The sequence below is a fragment of the Eubalaena glacialis genome, chromosome 3 (assembly GCF_028564815.1).
Source record: "Eubalaena glacialis isolate mEubGla1 chromosome 3, mEubGla1.1.hap2.+ XY, whole genome shotgun sequence".
Taxonomy (NCBI): Eukaryota; Metazoa; Chordata; class Mammalia; order Artiodactyla; family Balaenidae; genus Eubalaena; species Eubalaena glacialis.
Window position 1 is genome coordinate 76,409,073 of NC_083718.1, and position 17,250 is coordinate 76,426,322.

The following is a 17,250-nucleotide window of genomic DNA, read 5'->3' on the forward strand; positions in this document are numbered from 1 at the left end:
AGTCTTGCCTGGTAGTAGCAGGACTGCTAGGGATCGGAGAAGGGCTGAATGTGGAGGTGAGGGAGGAACTATAGGTAAAGAAGACCCTGAGGAGGGAGTAGAACAGGGGGAAACGGGGGAACTAGGGGTGCTTCACTCTGCCATAGTAGCTCTTAGCTGGGCTGCCCAATACTGCTCGGGATATAGTGCTGGGACTAGGGGATTAAGGCAAGCCATGGAGAGTGTAGCAGTTGTGTGCACTCTGCTCACTGGGGCTGGGCTTCGCTGCTCAAGTTCTGTACGAGGCAGCGCCTTACACAGTGCCCTGGACTTTGTACCACCAAGCATGGCACTTACTCCCTTGGCAGCACTGGGAACAGGGCAGCCCCCTACTCTGCTCGGCCTCTTTTCTTCCATATGCATGGCCCCCACTGCTGTGCTTGAGCCCAGGCCCTTCCTCCTGTCCTCCTACCAACCAGGCTAGAGGAGGGAGAAACAAGAGAGTGGGACAAGGCCAGAGCAATCTTCAACTATTTCATCTGATTAGCAAAATTGGACCACCAATAACATGTTTATAGACAGACCTTAATACTATGAGCTGATGGTACAATAAGCAGAGTTCTGTGCTAAGTAGATGTAAAGTACAAATGCAAACCATACACAAATAAAGATGCTCACTGCAATCTGGGGGAAGGTTCTGTACTATACCTCCACAAAGAGAAATATTGGATGGTACAAAGAACTGTATGATAAGGGCAAATTGACCTGTACAGAGATTGATGCCTGGGCTTAATGGGCTATGAGGGTTAAGGAGGGTGAGTCTTGGGCTGGACCTTGAGGAACAGGTAATCATGATAGCCCTTCTTACGTTTCTTTAGTGCCGACGGTAATAAATCACTTCTATCCATTATTTTAAGAGAAAGCCCTTTACTCACTGAGTAGGCTTCTGACTGCCATGAAGCAGTTTTTTCCGGAAAGTTACTGAGTTTAGAGGCCACCTGTGTGATTGGGTGGGGTGGGGGGGGGGGCGGGGAGGCATACAGTGAAAGAGAAGAGAAGAGAGAGCTGCTCCTCAAAGAGAATTGATGGGTATCCTGGCCCTAAATCCCTAGCAAGGCCTCACCCCTTCCTGGAATGTTCTCGCCCATACCACCCTTCCCAGACCCAGGCTGTAGACTGCCTAATATCCTGATGTCAGGAGTGAACAAGTTCTTGCTATGGATGTGGGGAGGGCATACCTCCCTCAAAGAGCCAAGATGAGCTCTGACTCCTCAGTCGGCCCACTTATTGCCTTCATGGGCCTGAGCTGGGGTGTGGGTGTACAAGCAGGAGGAGAAACAGGAATAACAGGAAGGAAGAAGGTATGGAGACAGTTCAAGTATCTGGTCCTTAAGGGAAAAAGAATGGTGATGAGCTGGAGGAAGAAGACTAGGTGACTGCTGAGAGAGCCCCGTCCCTGCAGAAGTTCAAGGAGAGATGGACAACTATTTTATGGGATGGCAAGTGTGCCTGTGTGTTCAAGGTGGGGGAAGAGGTCGAAGCAATAACTGTGAGTTGGGCCAGTTTCTTTAAGTTCTTTCTGTCCCTGAGATTCTCGACTTCAGTGATTAGAGCGGAGGAAATCTGGGCATTTGTCCAACCCCTGTTTGTGTGGTGGGGGTGGGAGAGCCAGCATTCCTGAGGGGTGCCGTGGGAGCAACTACTCGGTTACATTTCTACTCCATCTCTGGCTCCACTTCTTTATAATCTCCATACGGTATTACAGTGTTTTGTTTTCTAAAATACCAGATTGATAGTAATTGACAAAACCAGCATCCCATTGGTCAGGACTTGTGGGGGAGGAAGGGGGAAGAAAGTAGAACTTAATGTGGTAACATTTTATTGGCTCGGAGGATGCTTCTGAACCAGTTGAACACCTTCCCCATTGACTGTCGCTGGGGGCAAGCTAAAATCATTGGCAGCAAGAGTAACCAGCTGACAGCTGCGGGAAACCACCAGTTCTAAAAATGCTCAGAAAGAAGCAGATGAGGGGAGGGGGGGAACAACAATACCGAACAACTTCCTCAGATAGGACCTTATATGGGGACAGGCCCAGAGTACTTAAGTAGCTTTAGGAAGGAAAGGGAGGGGAGGAAGTATAGATTGAAGGCATCCCTCACAATCTTTGGGTAACCAATAACAGGCCCTACAAACCCAGTAATAAACAAATACACAAACAGTGACACACATTGACATACACATGTCCAACTCCATAGAGATACATTAGCACATTCTCTTGATAATGTAGATGCAAATAAGCATTGAGAAGCTGAAAATGTGAGAACTGGGGCCTGAAAATGGGTCAGAGAAAATATATTAATTGACCTAATTCCCCAGTGAGAATGAATTGTTCACCCCACTTATTTGTTCAATAAATAAGCCATTATGTTATAAACTAGAATCAGATCATTCTCTCACAGTGTCTGGAAAGGACACAGATTTTTGGAGTCAGACTGAATCTAAGCTTTGCAAGAGCCAAGATGTAATGGCATGATCTTAAATTACTTGATCTCTGTGAGCCTCAGTTTCTTTATCTGTAAAATGGGTATATTACCACCTGCGTTATGGAGAGGTTGTCAGAACTTAAGAATATAATGATGTAAATGCTTGACCCTGTGTGTGGCTTCTAGTAAGTGTCAATACATGCTGATTCTCTTCCCCTCAAATCTCTTCCATTCCCTCTTCCCTTCCCACTCCTGCATTAGCATGAGAAAATAAGTATACCAAGGAACTTTCTAGGTCAGATCTAAAATGGGCTATTTTGTAGAATTTGTGCCAAAAGTTCTAGGTTACTTTCAGGGGATAATAAAAAGGAAGACATGGTCTCTGTCCTCAGAGAGTTCATAGTCTGGTGGCTAAGAAAGTCAGGTAAGACAAAGATTCCAGACCTGTGTGATAGGTGCCATGATAGAAGAGGGGCATAGAATATGGGGTCAAGGAAGTGTTCCTGGAGGAGGTGCCTGCCTCCCCTTCTAGAAGTAAGCTATAAGGGCTTTTGGAGAGTAGGGTAGTGGTGGAAGAAAAAAGAACTTCTGCTTGCTAGGTCAGCTCCCAGGCTCTGCTCTGTTATGCAAAATCAAAGTAAAGTGAACAGACTTGAAGCTGGTGGATAATACTGTAAGCAACTGAGTCGAGTTGGAAGGCGTAGTTTTGGGGAGAAGCTACCATCTCGGTAGAAAATGTTAAGTGGGGGAGAGAGGACTTTAAAGACATTGAGCTGTGTATTAAAATGTGCTCCTGCTTCGCTCTCCCCTCCCCCATGCCTCTGATGTTTCCTTGAGAAACTAAGTAGAGATTTAAATTACGTTAAATTAGTTTTTTTATTACTAGACTGGGTTTCTTCTGTTATGTTGTGTGTCATGACTGGGCCTCTAGGGGCCCCAGGATTTATTCAGAATACAGAAAGATAGGATGTTGTGGTGGAAACCAGCATATTAGAATTTAAAGTTTCAGAAACTAGCAATTCTAGCGGATGACTAAGCCCAGGATGTGGCCAGGGTGAAAAGGAGTAGAGATGAAGGTTCTTGAAAACAGGGAGCTTGCAAATGAATGTAGAGGAGTTATCAGAAGATGGTAGATAGGAGGGATAAGAAGGTGAAGGTCAGTTTTACAAGAGTAGGACACCGTGGACGAGCAGAGGCTGAGGAAGGGTCCTCTAGAAGAACTACATTTCAATTTTCTGTATGTCTGTCTTTTCCACTACACAGTGAGATCTTTTTTAAAAAAATGAGGGCTTTTACTTGGCTCTCACTTGGTGCTCAAAATCAGATGTATTGAATATCTGCTGTCTGCTGGCCCTTTTCCATAATTCTCACTAATTATCACAAAACCACTTAAGATGGGTTCACTGTGTGGATGAAACCCAGAGAGTGTATTGCTGAACATCACACAGCCAGTGGGTTTCAAAGCTGCCGTTGTATGCAAATCCAGTATTATCTAATTCTGAGCCTCCATAGGCACCTCAAACTCATGAGTTCCAAAGTTTAACTTGTCATCTCCACTGTTTCCCCCAAATGTGCCTCTTCTAAGTTTTGTTTCTTATTAAATGTCGCCACCATCCACCCAATGGTCCACATTAGAAATCTGGGAGTCGAGACCTCCCTGGTGGTCCAATGGTTAAGACTCTGCGGTCGCAATGCAAGGGGCCCAGGTTCTATCCCTGGTCAGGGAACTAGATCCCACATGCCACAACTAAGACCAGGCACAGCCAAATTAATCAATCAATCAATCAATCAATTAATTAATTAATTTAAAAAAAGATATCCGGGAGTCCTCTTGGAGTCTTCTAACTCCCTGACTTGACACATCCAGCCAATCACCAAGTCCTATTTGCCTCCTAAAAGTTCTCAAAGGTGTCCTCTTCCTTCCAGTCCCACTGATATTACCTTGTTTTGCATGAGTTTCATCTCACTCCTGGATTGCTGTGGTAACCTCCTTAACAGGTCCCTGCTTCCAGTCTTGACCACTCCAATAATGCTCCACATTTCCACCAGAGTAAAATTCCTAGTTCTGATCGTAGCACTCTCTGTTTAGAGCACTTTAAGGCTTTCTTCTTGCCCACAGGATAAAACTCAATCTCTTTTAATGTGGTTTATGGAGTCTTTCATTATCTGGCACCTATTTACCTCTTCAGTTTCATCTTTCACCATTCCCCTGACTCTATCGTTTAGCCTACTGATCCATTTTTTTAATTTCCCCAACTCCCTAATTTCTTCCTCATTTCCAGACTTTTGCACTATGGTTTCCTGTGTCTAGAACACTATTCATCGGTTAAAAGATAATTTTCAGAAAAGGGTAAAATTATGACTCTCACGCTGTTAAAGAAAAAATTATTCTGACACTTGTTAAAATGGTAAGAAAGACTTTATTCAGGACTACTGCAATAGGTGCCAAGGCTATCCCAATCAGAGAGAGATTGGGTTCAACTCTCAATATAGTTAAGGACAGGTGGATAGTTACAGCCAATAAGCAAAATGAGTCAGTAGATGGAAAATTACATCAAGAGTAGGGAGACTCTTGCTCAACCAACTTAGAATTCTTGCTAAAGGCAGGCCAGGGTGATCAGAAATTAAGGGTGAGGGGATTCTTGCTAAACTGACTTAGCAGGATTCTTGCTAAAAACGGCTACAGGCCCAAGGATGAGGTCTATTAGAAAAGAGGGCTCGGGGAGCCTGTCTAAAATTTGGTCAAGGAGAGAGTTTTTGTCAATACACGTATAAAAATGAACACCTGCTAAAGATTTATTTAACTCATAAGGAAACCAGCAGATGTTATAACTAGTTAAAAAAACAAAAAATCTAAAGAAAGAACAGACATTTACAGAACAGAAATACAGAAATATGAAAATGAGAGGCAAAATTGTTTTGTTTTGTTTTTCCCACAATGCGGGGGGGAGGGGAGTAGGGGGTTAATTGAAACTCTCTCAGACAGGACAGAATTTGCATGTGGATCAGTTAACCTACACAGAATTGTAAAATAGCTTCATGGAGACGGAATCTTATGAAACAGAAGGACATGCTATAAACAAGTCCTTCAGGTTTCCCATTAGCCATCACTTCTGCGAAACCTTTCCCAAACTTCAACTTGTGAATGAGGTGCAATTTTTAGGCTATCATATTTATCACACTATATTGTGTACAACTACCCTGCCCCCCTCCATCCCCACCCCGACCCTGCACGAAAGAAAATGAGCTTTTTGAGGCAGACACTGCGAGTTATTTAAGTTTCCTCAGTGTGATGATCTGCTTGTAAGGAGCACAATATGCTAAGGGGGTAGTAGAAGCCACAAGATAAAACATATTGCATATTAATGAAGCGTCCATCTTACTCTTACATCTGGGGAAACACATTTTTCCATTAAAGCGGACGCTGCCCTTCCCTCCACACTCAACGTTTCCTTGTTTTATTAACCGTTTCTATTTCAAGGCCTGCGGGATACCTTGGGGATACAAAAATGTGCCAGAGCAGTCTGCAACGATGTACCCTGAGCAAGAAATAATTTTGATAATAAGTGGCACTAGGTTAAAGGGGGCGCCACTGACACACTCGGAAAGGGGCTCAGGTCAACTTGGGGCGAGAGTGAGGTCTTCCGACGCACCGGCCTCTCAGTACGTCTTGGCCCCGAGAAAGGTCCCGGTTTGACTTGCTGTTTTCACAAGTGTGAGGGGTGGGGGGTGAGGGGTGAGGGGTGAGGGGTGAGGGGTTGGGGATGAAATCCCGCTGGAAGTCGGTCCGGTGGGGATGAGCCCCCGCGCCTTCCCCCGAGGAATCGAGCCCCGAGCAGCCTGCGCGGTAGCTTCACCCGTGCCCTACAGGCCGCGGGGTGCTCAGACCCTGCGCTTCGCGGGGCCAGGGCGGCTCCACCCGAGGCCCCGCCCCGTGACGCGAGGCCCCGCCCCCGCAGCTCCCGCTTCCAAGATGGCGGCAGCGGTACCTGTCCGGCTGTCTGGGTGATGGTGACGACTGGCTGCAGAAGGTCAGGTGTGTGGTCTGGGGCTGGTGGGGTGAGAGGCACGGGAGAAAGGTTCGGGAAATTGGGAAGGTGAGAAGTTTTGGGTAAAGGCTGGAGACAGCCTTGAGCAGGGAGGGGGACGTAAGTGCAAGTATGGACAGAGGCCGGTGGGCTCACATCGCAAGGTAGAGCAAACGGAGGAGGAGATTGGGGTGGGATGAGGGTGCTCCGAAAGAACTGGGCTGTAACCCCCTGCAGAGCGCTGACCACGCCCCTCTAGGTGAGCTAGCCCAGGTACCTCTGACAGGTTCTGCCCAGCCCTCCCTCTCCCTATCTCATTTCACCAATAACCCCTGATCCCCACCTCCGATAGGACCGGGGAAAGGTAGAAAAAGGTAGGGGATGCTACCCCCATCCTATTCCCCGCCGCGTTCCGAGGTTGTTTGCATGCAGCTCCCAGGTGGTCACGCTCCCTGCACCTGCGGAGCTAGCTCCCAGAAACGTGAAGAACGGAAAGGAGCCAGTTTCCTCCGCCTCCCTGGGTTCTCTTGAGGCCACTCCACAGTCCTGTTAAGACTGCCTCCCCCCCTGGCGAAAGTAAGATCTCCAATAGCTTCCCAGTCCCCACTCTCCAAACAGGTTGGTCCTGCTGGGGTGGAGGATGGTTAAGTACAGAGTAAATCTGACACACTAGAGGGTAATGGGGGAGAGGCCAGGGACCTAGCATCTGCTGCTCCACCCCTTTTCTCTCCAACCACTTTCCCTCCCTTCCCCAGCTGGGAAACCGGCTTCACCCTGATCCTCGTCTCTGCCCCTCTGCGGGTGGCTGGCTATCCTTGACCACTTCTGTTTCAGCTGGTCCTAAGATTGCTGTTGGAGTGCTGGATGGAGCCTTTCTCTGTCCTCTGTGACATTTCCAATTTTATATAATGCCTCACATCTCTGCTCCCCCGGGACCCCGTGGAGTCCCCATGATCCTGAAGAAGACAGCTTGAACCTAGGTGAGTCTATCTCTACCCCCCTAAAATTGGAAGGGAGGTTCTCCAGAGAATGCTCTGAAATGGCCTTGGGACATGAATGATGTAAGCATTCTTGGGGACTGATAGTAGGTGATGGGAGTGGTTTGAGGGAGGGGTGGAGGAGAGTGAAACTTGGGCTGGAAGTGACAGGTGGTAGGTCTGCTAGTGGTAGCATTCTTTTTTTTTTTTTTTTAAAGGTAACGTTTTCTTGTTTTTTTGGTTTTTTTTAATTTTTATTTTATTTATTTTTTATTTTTGGCTGTGTTGGGTCTTCGTTGCTGCACGCGGGCTTTCTCTAGTTGCGGCGAGCGGGGGATACTCTTCGTTGCAGTGCGCGGGCTTCTCATTGCAGTGGCTTCTCTCATTGTGGAGCACGGGCTCTAGGCGCGTGGGCTTCAGAAGTTGCGGCACGCGGGCTCAGTAGTTGTGGCTCACGGGCTCTAGAGCACAGGCTCAGTAGTTGTGGCACACAGGCTTAGTTGCTCCGTGGCATGTGGGATCTTCCCGGACCAGGGATCGAACCCGTGTCCCCTGCATTGGCCGGCGGATTCTTAACCACTGCGCCAGTGGTAGCATTCTATTTCTTTCCATACATCTGTGTGCTCCCTTCTGTGACTTTGTTCTTTTCCTCTTTACCACTGGCACCACCTTCATCCCTGCCCAATGATCTCTTTCTGCTGGCTTGCTCTCTTCCTGCCTGCCCCAGCACTCTCCTCTCTCCCTCTCCAGACTACACCCCAGGATGCTGCGGAGGCTGCTGGAGCGACCCTGCACTCTGGCCCTGCTTGTGGGCTCCCAGCTGGCTGTCATGATGTACCTGTCACTGGGGGGCTTCCGAAGCCTCAGCGCTCTATTTGGCCGAGAGCAGGAGCCGACATTTGACTACTCTCATCCCCATGATGTCTACAGTAACCTCAGTCACCTGCCTGGGGCCCCTGTTGCCCCAGGGGGCCCCCCAGCTCCTCAAGGTCTGCCCTACTGTCCAGAACGATCTCCTCTCTTAGGTGAGTGCAGAAGGAAGGCAGAAGTGAAGGCAAGGCCAAGGTGTGGGGACAGGGAGGCTTGGACAGGCATAGGATGGCAGGAGTGGGTCTTAGAACAGGAGCGTCACGTAACTGGAAGGGAGGCTGAGGTTGAGATAGAATGGACTCTAAATTTGGAGTTTCGACTGGGCTCTTGGGTTGAGCCACAACCCATTTATGGGCTCTTCTTGCCTCGGGCTAGGACTTGCTTCTTTTGTAGACCACTCCTAGTTTAGTGAGTTAGTTGGAAGTCCATCTGTTCTGTCCATCCCCTGACTGTAAGCTTCTAACCTTGTGAGGCAGGGGAGAGTTATGGAACCCTTAAATAAGAAGGTAGGCTAGGTAAGGAGCCTTCACTTTCCAGACTGTGCAAAGCTGTCCCAGTGATGGGGAACTCAAGGTTTTGTGAGATTTCTGAGCAAGCCCTTGGGGGAGCTGAGCCCCAGAATCAGACTACCAGGGACAATTCTTCTTGCCCTTCTAATCCCTGACCTTGCCATTCCCTCCCAACAGTGGGTCCCGTGTCCGTGTCCTTTAGCCCAGTGCCATCACTGGCAGAGATTGTGGAGAGGAATCCCCGGGTGGAACCGGGGGGCCGGTACCACCCTGCAGGGTGTGAGCCCCGGTCCCGAACAGCCATCATTGTGCCCCATCGCGCCCGGGAGCACCACCTGCGCCTGCTGCTCTACCACCTGCACCCGTTCCTGCAGCGCCAGCAGCTTGCTTATGGCATCTATGTCATCCACCAGGTACCCCCAATTCCCATACCCCTCTGATTTTCTTTCTTATAAGGAAGACTCAAACAAATTCCACTCCACTCTCATATAATGGATCCCTGAAATAATTTTAAGAGGGTCAGACAAAAAAAAAAAAAAAGAGGGTCAAACTGTTGAATGTGAGAAAGCAGGGGGCTTCCCTGGTGGGGCAGTGGTTAAGAATCCGCCTGCCAGTGCAGGGGACACAGGTTCGAGCCCTGTCCGGGAAGATCCCACATGCCACAGAGCAGCTAAGCCCGTGTGCCACAACTACTGAGCCTGCACTCTAGAGCCCACGAGCCACAACTACTGAGCCTGCGCGCCTAGAGCCCGTGCTCCACAACAAGAGAAGCCACCGCAACAAAGAGTAGCCCCCGCTTGCCGCAACTAGAGAAAGCCTGCATGCAGCAACAAAGACCTAATGCAGCCCAAAAAAAAAAAAAATATATATATATACACACACACACACACACACACACACACACACACACACACACATATATAAAAAGAAAGCAGCAGCTGGCACTGCTCTGCCAACGTGTTAGTCCCATACTTCTCCTTAAAGATATTCCCACTGTCCTATAATCTTCCATGATTTTTCCGTTCTTGAATTTGGAAGTGGATAGATTTGGGCTAAAATTCTGGGTTCTGCCACTTGTTCCATATGTGACCTTGAGCAAGATACCCAACCTGCTAAAATGAGGCAAAGAGTGATAACTAATATACCACCTGTTCCACATGGTTTGTTTGTTGTCGGGATTAAATGCTAAATAGCAGCATGTAAGTGTCAGGCACATACTGATGCTCAAAAAATTTTTTGTTGAATGAAAAAACAAAGAAGTTGTCTTTCTCTTCATTGTCCTTGTCCCATATCCCACTTTGATTTCCCTCTTTTCACTTTTATGCTTCTTCTCCATGCTACCTATAGACCTAGTTTGGTCCTCCGCCATTATCTTCCAGGCTGGAAATGGAACATTTAACAGGGCAAAGCTGCTGAACGTTGGGGTGCGGGAGGCCCTGCGTGATGAAGAATGGGACTGCTTGTTCTTGCATGATGTGGACCTCTTGCCAGAGAATGACCACAATCTGTATGTGTGCGACCACCGAGGACCCCGGCATGTTGCTGTTGCCATGAACAAGTTTGGATACAGGTAGAGGGCATGAGAGGGTACTGGAAGCAGGAATTCCACCACCCGGTGGAAGAAGGAGGGATGGCCCCCCAGAAGACTTGTGGAATCCAAGGATCTTTCTCTCCCCAGCCTCCCGTACCCCCAGTACTTTGGAGGGGTCTCGGCGCTCACTCCTGACCAGTACCTGAAGATGAATGGCTTCCCCAATGAATACTGGGGCTGGGGTGGTGAGGATGATGACATTGCTACCAGGTCAGACTTCCTGCCACCACCTCCCTCCCTGACCCCAGCCTGGATCACTGTCCTCTGAGACCACCCCTAGCCATAGCCCTTTACCACTAACTTTTAGCTCCCTGGTCCTGCACTGTGCCCATTCCTCTCCCTTAGTCTTTTCAGTCTGGTCTACCCAGGTCAGGCTTTGCATGCTGCTCCCCATTCTGTTATCCTTCGGTCTCTTAGATCTGGTTAGTACTGTTCCTGGGAGAGAAGATAAGATCAGTAGGCTATAGTATCACGGGATTCCAGAGCTGGAAAGGGGCCTAGAGACAGTTTAGTCCTGCCTCTGCTAGGGTTGCATCCAAACCACACTTCCTTTCAGGGCTGGGAGAGGAGAGGCTCAGCTCCACATAGCTCAGAACCACTTTTTTTTTTTTTTTTTTTTTTTAAAAAGCCTGTGCCATTGGCATGATGCCAACTTATTTTTAGCATGTGAAACATTTTGACCTTCAGTCTCAGCTAACCCAATTTCCTATCTGTCATTTGACTATTTGGGCTTGATATGCTGGACCCATTGCTTCTCCTCCCCCTTTGTCCTCTGGAATGACATCTCTATGAATTCTTGTCTTCTGTATGTGTGTAAAGCACCCAGCAATTTCTAAATGTATGTATTCTTTCAGTACCTTCCAAGGCTATCTTCACTTCTTGCTTCTGTGTGTCAGAGTGGGAGTTTGTTTCTTTCCAGGTCCTGATGACTTGGTTCCACTCTTTTCTTAATGTGGGTGGGGGTAGGGGGTGTGGCAGAGCTGAGGCAGCTCAGCTACTCATCTAAATAAGAACTGCTGAGCTTGGGTCTGTGACTCCCAGCCTTGCCCTCCCTTTTTGAGAAAATGGCTCCTCTCCCGGTCCTTTCCAGACTGCAGGGGCAGCTCCTGGGAGCCATTTAGGAAACAAAGGTGGGAGGTGCAAATTTACCTCTGCCAATTGTTTAAAGCCCCCAGGGTGCCTGGCAGTAGGCCCTGAGGATCTGGATACATCCAAGCTTTTACATTCTCTTCAGCCATTTCCTTCTTTCTGTTTGACTTTCTCTCCTCTTCCAGTACTTGGCACTTTTTTTGCCTAGTTAGTAATAGCTGTTCTTTGTGTAAAGAAACGTGCAATTCCGTCCTTGCTAGCCTTAGCTCTTCTTGCTCACCTGTCAGCAGCTTTCTTCCGCTCTGGACCCTCCACGTTGCCCTCACTTTTCCCATAGGGTACGCCTGGCTGGGATGAAGATCTCTCGGCCCCCCACATCTGTGGGACACTATAAGATGGTGAAGCACCGAGGAGATAAGGGCAACGAGGAAAATCCCCACAGGTAGGATGGGAGGGCCGCCTGGGAATTATTACTGGATCCTCAGGATTCTGCACCCTAGCCAGGCAGTTCCTGAAGGTTCCTAGATTCCTGGCTGTTCCTTTCCAGATCTTAAGTCTCCAATCTCTAATCCTCAGATTTGACCTCCTGGTCCGAACCCGGAATTCCTGGACTCAAGATGGGATGAACTCACTGACATACCGATTGCTGGCTCGAGAGCTGGGCCCTCTCTATACCAACATCACAGCAGACATTGGAACTGACCCTCGGGGTCCTCAGACTCCCTCTGGTCCCCGTTACCCACCTGGTTCCTCCCAGGCCTTCCGTCAGGAGATGCTGCAGCGCCGGCCCCCAGCTGGGCCTGACCCTCTGCCTGCTGCCAACCACACAGCTCCCCATGGTTCACACTGACTCCTCCTTAATCATGAAACTGAATCCGAAGAGTTGTATTCTCCCCACCCTCAGCTCCTCACTGCTCTTAGAGGGGATGTGGGGGAAATGAACTCTACTGCCGTGCTGGGGGCAGGGGCCTCTCCTCACTGCTGGACTGGAGCTGGGCTCCTCTAGCCCTGGGGGTCCCTCTTTCTAGGGTCACCAGCCAGGGCTTATGACTGTGAATCCTTGATGTCATGATTTTCTGTGATGACTCCTAGGAGTCCCCTGCCCATGGGGTAAGAGCAGGGCTGGACCCCAAATCCCTTCCTCTTCCATGGAGAGAAGAGTGATCTGACTTCTCCCGGGATCTCTGTGAATATTTATTCTATTTATGGTTCCCAGGAAGTGTGTTTGAAGGAAGCCCCTCCCAGGGTACTTTCTGCCAGTGTTGGAGTAGCTCCCTCTTCTGGACCTTGCTCAGGGGGCTGGGATTTTGATATATTTTCTAATAAAGGACTTTGTCTTGCCTCTGCTCCTGCTTTCTGTATCCTAAGCACCCTTTACCTACTACCTTTGCTCACCCACCCCACCCACGCCCACAGGAGACAGAACAGCCAGACCAAGCCAAGCTCCAGCAACTTTTATTTTCATGGGTGAGAGAGTCCCTGTCAGCAGGGGCAGGAAGAAGTGGGGTTTGAGGATCAACTGTTAGGTTCTGTGCCCAGGACACGGGCTGCTGCCTGGCGCCCACTCTCTATACAATCATTGACAGCAACCCCCTCGTACGAGGCTCCGGCCAGAGTCAAAGGCAGCTTCTGAGCAGCCAGGAATTGGGTAGCTGACTCTGGGAGGAAAAGATAAAAGGAATGTTACAGCTGGGGGTCTATTTTCATGGCCCTTCTCAGCCCAGCTGCTTTCCCAACTTACCCAATTTTTGCCAGTGGCCTAAAGTATACTGGGGGATACAGTTCTGGGGAGAGAAGAGGAGATACAGGGAAAGATTATTACTGATGTCCCAGGCCTGGGTAGACAATGACAAATGTACCAGTCCCTGCCTCCAGTGGGTAGCTGAGGAGTGTTTACCTTGTGTAGATGGACCAAGCAGTGACTTGGTGGCTCCTTCAGTCCTAACTGAGTGGCAGCTGCTTTCTCTGCCTCCTTTTGGAACAGCTCCTGAGATAAGACACTGCCCCTGGCTTCTAATGTCTGTAACCAGGAACCTCCCAACATCACCTAAGGAGGGAATACGGCACTGACCAGCCTGGCCTTACTACACTGGGGCACCGAGGAGCCCTTGGGAAACCCCCACTAAGCAAAGCTGCCTTCTCTCACAGTCACTCTGAGGCCAGGGGGGCTCCCATCCTGCTCAGGGAAAGCAACTGAGTCATACACGATTCCCAGGATGCCTGGGTCTTCTGAGGATGGCACCAGATGTCCAAATCCCTGGAGAAAAGGAAGAGACTGGGTCAGGAGGGAAGAGTTCCAGTTGAGCCCACGTCTCCCCTTCTTCTGTGTCACACCTGGACAGGCAGACGAGCTCCTCGGTACTGTAGATTCACCACAGCCACAGACACAGCAGTGATGGTACTCAGAGCACGAGCCAGAGGTGCAGCCTCGGCAGGGAGCAGCTTGCTGAGCACTGGAAGAGAGCAGGCAGAGGCCTGCCTCAGGAGGCATTCACACTACAATTTTACCAACCCTCCTTGGGATTAGACTCCCACAGGGTTGACCAGTTCAGGGGCATGGCATGGTCCTGTTGGCCCAGAAAGAAGCTACGTTGCCTCAACCTGGTTGGAGAAGGAGAGGGTGACTACCACATTACCTGAAGCTGGAATGGCACTAATAATGTGGTCAGCCTCCAGGTTGCTGTCCCCTAGAGACACCTGAGAGGAAGAAAACATTTAAAAGACACAGAGATCATGGGAATTTTGCCTTAGTTTCCCAGGCAGGAGAGAGACTGGGTGCTGACTCAGGATGAAGAGACTAAGTAGTCAGCACAAAAATCATCCCCCCATTACTCCAGGAAGTGGGCCAGACAAAAGCCAGTGGGCCACTCTGAAATGTTTAGTGGAGCTCAGTGGTTCTTTCCCCTAGCTGGGAGCCACTTATATATATTCTATCCACAGGTTTGGATCAAACAGGTCTTGGAGGAAGGTCCCCAAATAAGGCCTAGGAATGTGGAGTAGCCCATATTTAAATAGCTTCTAGGACAGGAGAACAAGGAGAAACTCCAGTCCTGCTGGCTAAAGCATTTAGACAAAGTTGGAAACTCTTAACAGACAGGTTCATTACACTCCAGGGGGCTCTCCTACCTTCCAGCACCCTTCTGCTTGGAGGCTGAGCCCACAGACTGGCTGGCCTTTGAGAACACTGACACCTCTACTAGTCAGGTGGGTGTTAAGGGCCTGAGGCAATGTCTCCAGCCCTCCACGGAGTGACCACTGGCTCCAGCGCTCAGCCCGAGCCTGGCGAATAAGTGCTGAGTCTGGCTGTGGGCCCTGCCCTGCAGAGGAGGAAGCAGAGAAGAATCATTAAAATAGCACCCCTTGCTTCCAGTCCTTCACTCTGGCAGTCCTTAATATCTTCAACCCTTGAACCAACTCCCCCCTCACCTGCCCCCAGCAGCAGCCCCAGTAATATGGAACGATGGGTTTGCTCAGCTTGGAAGAGACTGGGAAAGCAGGACCTCATGCTGAGCTCACGGCTGTTGCCTGCAAACACTCCACGGCAAAGACTGTCCATGGCTAGAGACGCCACCTTAAGGGTGAGACTGGGATTGAGAGGCCAAGGAATAAGCTGCACTAATTTCCACTGTCCCTGCTTGGCAGAGAATAGGGGTGAGGTGGGGTGGGGTTTGGTTGGAAAGCAGTCCCACTATTACAGAAGGATGGAAAGGAAATGAAGGCATTCACCCCCAACACTGAGTTTGGGGGGCTACTGGGTATGAAGAGAAGAGGGCATTTTCAGATGATACAGAAGAGGCCCTACTGGGAGGTGCGAGTACGGGGATCTGCAGCTGGTTTAGGAGGGGAGGGATTTGGGGGCTTCTGGGCGGTGTTACCTCAGGACCAAGGCGGCGCTCGGCGAAACTGTGCACAGTCTCGTCAGGGTCTTTGCCCCGGGGCGTAGTCAACTCCTTCAGCCCAGCCCAAAACAGAGGTTTGGAGAAGGGAGGTGAAGGGCGGAGTAGCCCCCTGCATGGAGGAAGGCACAGTGAAGAGGGAGCTCTGATTTAACCCCCCAGCTCCAGGGGGTCATTTCCATTCATTTGGCCCCTTTTGCTGGGAGGGCTGACAAACTGGAAGATGAGGAAAATGGAAGGGATGTGAGGATGGAGGCAGAGGAGAAGAATGGCAGTAAGGAGGTGATAGCATTACCTGATGCCAGAGGGCAGGGCGTGCAGGGCGCCACCTACATACAGGAACCTGTTCTGGGCAGCTGCATGGTCTCCCCGGACAGGCAACACTTCTGAGTCCAAGCCAAGCTTGGAAACCTGCTCCACACGTCCACAGAAAGAGCATAAACTAAGGAAAGGACTGACCACCAAATCTACTTGCTCCCCTTCACTCTATTCTCTAGCGAAAGTCCCTCCACAACCTCTCCCAGGCATTCCACAAGCCGCTCACCATGAGCAGGGTCCGGGCTCCCAGGACTCCCGCCGGCCGAATTCCTCGAGGTCCAAGTTCAAAGACAGCACCATCTGGCCCTCGTACCGAGCGGATCCAGCCTCCCAGGCGCTCGCTGCTCTCCACCAAGACCACCTGGGGACAAGAGGGAGACACTGCAGCCTATAGCCGCGGCCGCGGCGTAAAGGGTCAGGAGGGGAATGGGGCGGCGCATTCCCTCTTGCTGGAAATGGGAGAGGAGTATTAAAGGAGGCTCCCTCTGGCACGGAGTGGGGGGGCACTCACCTTGGGGGGACAAGGGGCCCGGCTCAGGTGGTAACTAGCAGCCAAGCCGCTTATCCCTCCGCCCAGCACGACCACGGTCCGGCCCATGGTGAAGCCTGCGGGTGTGGAAGCGATACGGACAGGCTGACCAGAAGCACCCTGCTCTCCAGAAGACCTGCGGGTTCCGCGTTCCACCCCCGGCCATTCGCTGCTTTAGGGGAAACTAAGGCAGAGCCCGCGGATGGGGTGGTGGAACTGTGAGGTCCCCGCCCAGGGCCTAGGACTCACCCAGGAGAGGAACGAGAAAAATGAGGGGAAAGGAGGAGACAGAGGTCTCAACACATCACGCCGCCGGCGTCCCGGGGGGGGGGGGGGCTGGGAGGTGGATAAGGGCCACACCCACGCTATCTGCTAGCGCAGGGCTCTGGGCTCCGACCTGCCGCCTGTCTTCTGAAGCGCTTTCCCTCCCGCCCGCCCCTACTAGGCCTAGAGTTTCAGTCCGCTGCCTCCACCCCTCCCCCACCCCAGTTTTTCGGTCTCTCCGACTCTCCGTCCACTCTATTCTCGCGGCACACGCCTGACCTTACCTTCCTGCTCCTGGATTGGTGGGTCCTGGAAGGCCCCGATCACACTCACCAATGAAAACACTGAACCGGCAGCGGCTCCTCCTCCCGCAAAGGCGTAGGGTTGGCCCCTGTAGAAGGCTGCTCTGTGGAGCTGGAGGTTAGTTAACTGGTTCGATGCCAGGTTGGAGAGAGCAGCCATATCCATCACTGACTTCCCCTCGAGGCTGGAGCGGCGAGAGCTGCGTGCTGGTTAGCATTCCCCAGCTCGAGCTTCCCAGGCCCAGCTAGGCTGAGAACCCTGGAGGGAGGGCCTCATGAGCTTTGGTTGTAGGGAGAGTAGATAGGGACACTGGAGGCTGGTCCGTGGGGAGGTGGCTCCATAAACAGCTCCTTGATGTTAGCAACAGCCTGGACCTACGGGAGTTAGGGCGGCCCGGCAACGTACCGTGTTTGT

The 17,250-nt window shown here is 50.7% G+C and overlaps 2 protein-coding genes across 4 annotated transcripts; one reads left to right on the forward strand and one right to left on the reverse strand.

Annotated features, from left to right (window-relative positions):
* Positions 1-6,422: 6,422 nt before the first annotated feature.
* On the forward strand, positions 6,423-12,872 carry B4GALT3 (beta-1,4-galactosyltransferase 3). Of its 2 annotated transcripts, XM_061183194.1 has the most exons (9): positions 6,423-6,498; positions 7,325-7,470; positions 7,788-8,057; positions 8,218-8,492; positions 9,024-9,259; positions 10,226-10,416; positions 10,525-10,647; positions 11,864-11,968; positions 12,103-12,872. In XM_061183194.1, exons 4-9 carry the CDS (start codon positions 8,231-8,233, stop codon positions 12,374-12,376), a joined length of 1,191 nt encoding a protein of 396 aa, XP_061039177.1. In that variant the 5' UTR covers positions 6,423-6,498; positions 7,325-7,470; positions 7,788-8,057; positions 8,218-8,230; the 3' UTR covers positions 12,377-12,872. The 2 variants fall into 2 exon arrangements, with proteins under 2 accessions (XP_061039177.1, XP_061039176.1); XM_061183193.1 differs by lacking the exon at positions 7,788-8,057.
* A 93-nt stretch (positions 12,873-12,965) lies between these two features.
* On the reverse strand, positions 12,966-16,732 carry PPOX (protoporphyrinogen oxidase). 2 transcript variants are annotated; one of them, XM_061183190.1, is made up of 13 exons: positions 16,519-16,732; positions 16,252-16,346; positions 15,967-16,101; positions 15,718-15,833; positions 15,402-15,534; positions 14,953-15,097; positions 14,653-14,843; positions 14,163-14,223; positions 13,861-13,979; positions 13,673-13,783; positions 13,424-13,573; positions 13,268-13,310; positions 12,966-13,184 (listed from the first exon to the last, which is right to left on the reverse strand). In XM_061183190.1, the coding sequence occupies exons 2-13, from the start codon at positions 16,336-16,338 to the stop codon at positions 13,042-13,044; spliced, it is 1,434 nt and encodes a 477-aa protein (XP_061039173.1). In that variant the 5' UTR covers positions 16,339-16,346; positions 16,519-16,732; the 3' UTR covers positions 12,966-13,041. The 2 variants fall into 2 exon arrangements, with proteins under 2 accessions (XP_061039173.1, XP_061039175.1); XM_061183192.1 differs by lacking the exons at positions 15,718-15,833; positions 15,967-16,101; positions 16,252-16,346; positions 16,519-16,732 and having other exon boundaries at positions 14,953-15,110; positions 15,402-15,481.
* Between the last annotated feature and the right edge of the window lie 518 nt (positions 16,733-17,250).